The sequence below is a fragment of the Myotis davidii genome, unplaced genomic scaffold (genome assembly GCF_000327345.1).
Source record: "Myotis davidii unplaced genomic scaffold, ASM32734v1 scaffold394, whole genome shotgun sequence".
NCBI lineage: Eukaryota > Metazoa > Chordata > Mammalia > Chiroptera > Vespertilionidae > Myotis > Myotis davidii.
Window position 1 is genome coordinate 4,112,386 of NW_006287548.1, and position 7,393 is coordinate 4,119,778.

Genomic DNA, 7,393 nt, shown 5'->3' on the forward strand with positions numbered 1-7,393 from the left:
TCGGACCTTCATCAGTTCCCACCTGAAATACTATAATAGCTTCTCGTTAGCTGGTCTTCCTTCCTCAACCACTCCCCTCTCCCTCCCTCCACCACTGTTCCTTCTTCATAAAAGCTGCCCAGAGGGCTATTTTTCAAGATGAAAATCGGATCATGTCCCTCCCTTGTTAAGCCTTTCCTGGCTCCCTATTAACTTACACAATAATGATAACATAACTCCTTGGCATGTGTGTAGGTTTGACTCCCTAATATTCCCATTACCCCTTTTGTCCTATCTTTGATCTTCTTTCCTTTTCACTGTAGGAGCCACATCTGACTGTCTGTTTACTTATCCCTTTCCCCCCACAGTAAAATGGATAAGGGCAGAGATTTTTCAAAATCAAATTCCTACGGCTAGGACCTGGCATGGTGCCTGGCAACTAAAGTACACTCGAGAAACAGAAACCCGATTGGTCATTAGCACTTAATTTTAATCAAGATTAACAGTTCAGAGGAAGAACAGACTAGAATAGTGTTTACAATCAACTTCTGAAAAATCACATTTATAGAAAGGAAATAAAACAGGCCAGGAATCCCAAAAAGGTGCAGCTCATATTATTGCACTTGAATGAAAGGCGCTGTTCGGGGCAGCATAACGCGTAGGCCCCACCGGCCAGGAGGAGGAGACAAGCACAGAGGACAAGCCCCCGGGGAGTATTATTCTGGATTCCGAACTCTCTAGCGGCCTCAGAAACATTTAACGCTTCAAAACATTCCATTGGAGCTCTTTACACAAGTGACTGCTGTGTCTTCAACACGTTGTAGTTGCACCCTCGCTCTTCGTTACAATTCTTGCGCAAGTTTAAGGTGCGGTTGGACCTCACATGGTGGGACACCTGTTACACCAACAGCACCCGGAGCCCAGGCCATGCTGAGTGGGGTAGGGAGTGAATTTCGACTTTACACACTTTTAGGGACCAAAATTGTGGCTATCATTTACTTTTCAAGCACTCTTCATTTTGGTCATTTATTTTGGAACATGAGAAAAAGTGACAGGGTATGTATGAACAGCACTAAAGTAATTCCTAAGCTATTAGTAGAAAATAAAATTTAAAGTTACAAAGTCCCAGCCACATTCTTGAAGTGGCATTAACTGTATGTATAAGAAAAAGGCTGTAAACTTATAGAAAAGATAAACTCTGACTTCTGAACAAATTACAAAATTGATTTCGCCCTTCCCTTGAGTGTTATACAGAAAAATGTAAACCAGTGGACTAGTTACCAAAAAACACTTGTCCTCCTAAGCCGAGGAACGACCTTAAAGTTTGGCCTGAGCTAGTTTTATCTTCAAGTTTTCTCCGAGTTTGTCCATGAACTCAAACGTATTCAAGTAGTCAGAACGCTGCACGCTGATTGAGGGAGAAAAAGAAAAGATAATTTAGTTTGTCTCTGATCTGTAGCAGGCAGAGGAAATGTCCTAGGAATGCTAAAGCAGCATTCTGTTTACTTCTAGAAGAAAACGGTTTAACGCTAATAAGCTACAAGTTTGGGGCTGATGACTGCAACCCAGGCTATAGGCAGCTTGAGTCTGGGCCACATGTTGTTCTGAGGGGAAACTATCACAGAGCTTTAGTTCAGACTAATGCCTTAATGCCTGGGAGAATGAAACCATTCGGGGCATGCCATGCTTTACCCACATCCCGCAAACTGTCCTAGCCTTTAAAAAGAGTTTTAATGATCTTATTTCTGTGTCTTACTTAAAAACAAAAAAAGCACCTGGCTGGTGTGGCTCAGTGGTTGAGTGTCAACCTATGAACCAGGAGGTCACAGTTTGATTCCTGGTCAGGACACATGTCCAGGTTGTGGGCTTGGTCCCCAGTCGGGGGCATGCAGGAGGCAGCCAATCAATGGTTCTCTCTCATTATTGATGTTTCTCTTTCTTTCTCCCTCACCCTTCCTCTCTCTGAAATCAATAAAAACATATTAAACACACACACACACACACATACACACACACACAAACCCCAAAACAAACGTAAAAAGACAACAAAATCCTGCTGATAGGTGTCTATTCAAATAGGCTACAAAGGTACCATTCCAACAAGGACATGTCAAGTGCTGTACAGTGGGGCCTTGACTTACGAGTTAAATTTGTTCTGAGACGGAGCTCGTTAAGGAGCTCGTTAACTCAAATTACTCTGTCAACTCAAAGCAAAAAAATCGGCTGAGAGACAGCTGGTATCTCAAAAAAACTTGTTAGTCGGGACACTCGTAAGTCAAGGCACCACTGTACTTTTGCTGCAACTTTAAGATAAGAAAGATGTAGTGACTAAGTCAATCCTGGGGCACACTGACCCTAACTGAGTTCTCTGAAGACACACAGCTGGGACATGGGATTGATGTTAGACGCAGTGTTTCCAGAGGTGAATCAGAGTAAACAAGTCTGACTTTGAGGACAAAGTCTCTGATTAGCAGCTAATCCCGCTGGAATACGGGTTACCCTGATCTCAGACAAACCCTGGGCAATACACGGGCCCCGAGCATGTGACTGCTGGCGGCAGATACTTAAGGAAGAGATCTGACCAGCTCAGCACTAACGCCTGTGCTGCTTACTGTTCTCTGCAAAGTGGAAAAATAGAGGGTGGACTGAAATAGCCTCAGGGGTGCCTTTGTTTCTGTGTACGATTTTCTCTTTAAATTAAATGGAACCTTGCCACCCAATGGCTGTCCACTGGATCAGGGGTCAGCAGACTACACTGGCCCAAGGACCCAATCCAGGCTGCGGCCTAGTTTTGTGCAGTTTGCTGGAAACGCTGCCACACCCATTCTAGAGGCTAATTATCTGCGACTGCTCTCAGGCCACAAAGTTCAATAGCTGCTTAGTTTTGAAAAGGCTGTATATTCACAAAGCCTGAAATGTTTATTATCTGACAATTCATACATAGTGTCTGCTGACCCCTGAACTAGATGATGAGTAATGAATTCATATACTTCCCAAAAGCACTGATTTTTTAAAAAATATATATTATTGATTTTTTACAGAGAAGAAGGGAGAGAGATAGAGAGTTAGAAACATCGATCAGCTGCCTCCTGCACATCTCCTACTGGGGATGTGCCCGCAACGCAGGTACATGCCCTTGACCGGAATCGAACCTGGGACCTTTCAGTCCGCAGGCCGACGCTCTATCTACTGAGCCAAACCGGTTCCGGCGCACTGATGTTTTGAGCCCAGGGAGGATAAGTGGTCATTTGACCACAGAGCTCACGGCGTCTTACACTTACTTGGGTAAACCTTTAATGCAAGCAGCCAAGTCCTTGGTCATGAAGCCAGCCTCGATGGTCTCGACACAGACGTCTTCCAGAGCCTTTGCAAAGAAGCCGAGCTCTTTGTTGTTATCAAGCTTAGCTCTGTGGGCTAACCCCCTGGTCCAGGCAAAAATGGAAGCTGAGAGGGAAAAGACCAAGCACACACACTTCACCATACCAGCTAGACATATTCCCAATGTTTCAGTTCCCAAGACAGAATTGGTTTTTGTTTTTTAAACTTAAGTGACTGACTTCATCAGATGCTCTCCTCAAGCACTCTAAATTTTAGGAGAGTTAGAAATATTTTACTGAATAGAAACTTTTAAAAGTCTGCATGTTTGTAGGAGAAATGCTTTGGGTTTTGTTAGAGCTGCAAGGAAGCACATTTTCACTGTGTGGAAGTAGCTTGAAGCTTAAGGCACTTTCTGATTTGCAGATGGTCACAATCTCTTCTATCTCTTGTCTATATTGGTCTCCCCTCCTCTCTCTCTCTCTCTCTTTTTCTTTTATCCTCACCTGAGGATATGTTTAGAGAGAGGAAGGGAGAGAAAGAGAAACATCGATCGGTTGCCTCCTGTACGTGTCCTGACTTGGGATCAAACCCGCAACCTGTAATCTCTTGAATGTGTGCTATCCTTGAAGCATGGTTAGAAGGATCTATTTGTGTGGCTCTTAGACTCCTAGCCATATGCGACCTTTCAATGCACCAGAGGGAAAGGAAATGCTGTTGATAACAGTCTCCTCTATGATATGTACTGTCCCTCCAAGTGAAAAGGCATCTATTGCGCAGATTTTAAGAAGCATGTTAAAACAGCTCCCGTTAGGGGAACAAGTCAGCCGTGTGGTGGTAATTTTACACACAAAGCATCTGGCAGCCGAAGGAACACGTCGGAGTCCCTTTTGGATCTCCACTCTCTGGCTGGATGTCAGTGTAGCAGTCATTCACTCTCTTACCAATGGGATTGGTAGATGTCTCCTGCCCCTTCTGGTGCATGCGGTAGTGACGTGTGACAGTCCCGTGGGCAGCCTCTGCTTCCACCGTCTTGCCGTCAGGACAAATCAGCACGCTGGTCATCATGCCCAGAGAGCCATAACCTGTAAGTGGCAGAGCATGAAGTACTGGCTTCAACTGAATGGAGAGCCCCGGGTCACTCAGGGACGAGAGCAAATGACTTCATCTTCACGGGTCCCGGGAAGCCAAACAAACATCACAGTCCTTTTCCCACACTTACTGATCTCGGGGACTCAGGGTCTGACTGCCTGCATTCCACCCTAGTTCTGTGACTTCCTAGCTACTGCGGCTCAGTTTTCTAACCTATAAAATGGGAATAGCAAAACACCTACTTAATCAGCTTGTTGTACGAATTAGATGAATACACGTATGTGCAGGAGTAAACACGAAATTTATTTGATCCTTAGGATGGCATCTGCCACAGAGGAAGAGCCCAGCGCGTCACTGCTATTCTTACATGCAGATGCCTCCCTGTTCTGGGGGAATAAACACCAGTGAGCTGTCTTCTGCCATCAGGCTGCTCAGACTCACTGGGGCTGGTAAGAAAAGGAAGGTAAAGAGGATGGGGTGGAGCCAAGAACATTCCACTCGTCCTTACTCTAACAGCCCCACCAAAACAATTCTACTCTGTGGTTTCCTGTTCTGGGAACCTATTATAACTTTTAAGTCCATGCAACTGACTTTTCTTCTTTTATCACTCTTTTACACTTGGTTTCAAAGAACACATTTCTCCACTTTTGCTATTTCCCCAAAGCACCTGAGAAGTTAATGCAAATTTATAATGGGCTGTTATTTTTTCTAAATCTGAGAATAAATAAATAAGCATAAATAATTTCTTAAACTCATCTTTGACACAGTTAGAAATTCCTGTGCAGGTTACGAGTTCCTATCATGTTACTGTGTTGGTCTGAGGCTTCAGCAAATTCTCAACACTTACTGACTAGAGAAGTAAGTGCAGGACACTTCACTCTCCATGGTGAGTTTGCCTATGCGGAACGCTAGGAGATACCAGTTGGTATCACTGTCAAAATAGAAGCTGTGAAATGTTTGGTGTGAGGCCAAAGTAGCTCATTCCCCCAGAGAAGAATAACGTGAAGACAGCCGGCTGCCTTTTAATGTTTAGCTGCCTTGAGGTCACACTTAACTGGGGGCTCTGCCCAGAGAGCCTTGGTTCCAGGCATCCTGTCAGTGTGCTCCTGGCCACTGCCCTTCAGAACTCCCATTTCAGTCTTTTGAACCTCTGTAACTGACATTTGCCTTTGGAATTTCACCCTGAATCCTCTCTTCTTGTTGCCAGGAGGCTATGCAGAAATGATGGAATGATCTGGGTCCCTTATGGAGAACTCTGAGGACAAGGACGTTCCCCTTACCCACCATGGAGTCATCACAAAGCAATGCATCCTGAGGATTAGAGCTACAGGAGAGCAAAGGGTGTGCAACTCGTTCATCTGACATCACAGGGCCTTTAACTGCCTTGACCTACTGATTTTAAAACTGGTAAGAGATGTTTAACTTTTTCATAAGGGAAAGGAAAAGTAGTCCTTCCTGGGAAAAGCAAACATAATTCAAGTCGACACAAACATTCACCAGGGGAGTGTCAAGCTGACACTGAAATTGAAGGGCCACTTGGTGCTGAGGAAATCAAGGGAAGGAGTGTCTGTTGATGACACTGGGCACGTTTCTGAATTTCTATGAACAGCCCTGGGCTTCGCTGCTCAATTCCTCTGTGTCAACCTAAGCCGTGAACATGCACAGAGCAGCCTTCAGGGCTGGCTGAAAGGGCACGAGTAGCTCCTGCTGCCAGACGAGTGAGCCCTTGGGTTCCTTTTCAACCCTTTGTTCCTGCTGTGCTAGCTGATGCCAATCAACTGTCGAGAAATGAGGAATGGTGTCCAGTGTCTGTTTCCCCTCTAGTGGTCTGTTTACTTACGTACCCTCCATACCTTCACCTTAATAATAGTTGTTATTGCATCAAGACAACAGTGGTTCAAGCTCAGTAAGTGCAGTGAACAGGGAAGGGTCCTGGAAAAGCAACTGGAAGACCTGGATCTCACACCCGTTTCTTATGGGATGTGGCCTACAATGACTTGACCTCCATCCTTTATTTCTTCATTTGTTTCTTCATTTGTGAAAGGAGGAAGAGAAAGAGAAGAATAAAGAAGAGGAAGGGCGGGAAGGAAATGGAAAGGAAGAAAATGAAAGAGAGAAAGCGGCTGGACTAGGTAAAAGATTTCCAAATCCCCCTCTAGCTTCCAGCTTCATGTATTTTGAGGCTATGTTTTTAGGGGAAGGAACATTTAGAATTGTTTAAAAAAATGAAAAAAGAACGATGAGCTCTTGGAGAGCTCCCCTTTGGTTATTAGACAGCCCAGACCCCTCACTTTAGCCCCTCCTTGCCAAGTGGCCTAGCTTCTCACATTCTCAGGGGGGAAATAAAGGCAGGAAAGAGAGTGATTTTCAGACCAGGCAGTCGGGCTGCCTGTTGGAGGCACTGAAACTTCAAGTGGGGAAACTGTGTTAACACATCCAAGGCTGGAGCCCAGAGTCTCAACCGCTGAGCTACTTCCGGTGCGACCCTGAGGAATAGCTTCCCCAGTCAGAGCCCAACTTCCTCTTCGGTCAGCTGAGCAGCAGGGCCTGGGTGCCGGGCAGCACTCACATGTCCTGGCTTTTACAGACAAGGGCTACAGAATCCTTCTTCCTAAACCGGAAGACGACGGTGGCATCGCCCACCTGCCGCAGGACCCGCCCCACCTCTAGTTGGTGGCCCCGCTCCTTACCCTGGGCCACGGAGTCGGACTGCACGTCGCCGTCGTAGTTTTTACAGGCCCAGATGAAGCCTCCCTCCGACTTCATGGCTTGGGCCACCATGTCATCGATGAGCCTGTGCTCATACCAGATCTTCTGGGCCTCAAACTGGGATTTGTACTGCCTGGGAAGGAAGAGAGACAAGAACAGAAAAGGAGGAAAACTGGTTTTGTGAGGGGCGTCATGTGCTTCTGAAGGGGGGCTGAGGGATGGGGCTGGAAGCAGCATTTTCAGGGGAAGCAGCACAAACTCAGGAACCTGATACACGGGCTCAAACCCCTGCCCAATT

At 45.9% G+C, this 7,393-nt stretch overlaps 1 protein-coding gene across 2 annotated transcripts in view; it reads right to left on the reverse strand.

The window, feature by feature from the left end:
* Positions 1–448: 448 nt before the first annotated feature.
* IDH1 (isocitrate dehydrogenase 1 (NADP+)) overlaps positions 449–7,393 on the reverse strand; it is a 22,203-nt gene continuing 15,258 nt past the window's right edge. For both annotated transcript variants that reach the window (XM_006759438.2, XM_006759439.2), the window contains exons 7-10: positions 7,077–7,228; positions 4,239–4,379; positions 3,261–3,423; positions 449–1,387 (exon numbers count right to left, since the gene is read on the reverse strand). In XM_006759438.2, coding sequence (XP_006759501.1) covers positions 1,297–1,387; positions 3,261–3,423; positions 4,239–4,379; positions 7,077–7,228 — 547 coding nt within the window. In that variant the 3' untranslated portion in view covers positions 449–1,296. The remainder of the gene's footprint in view (positions 1,388–3,260; positions 3,424–4,238; positions 4,380–7,076; positions 7,229–7,393) is intronic.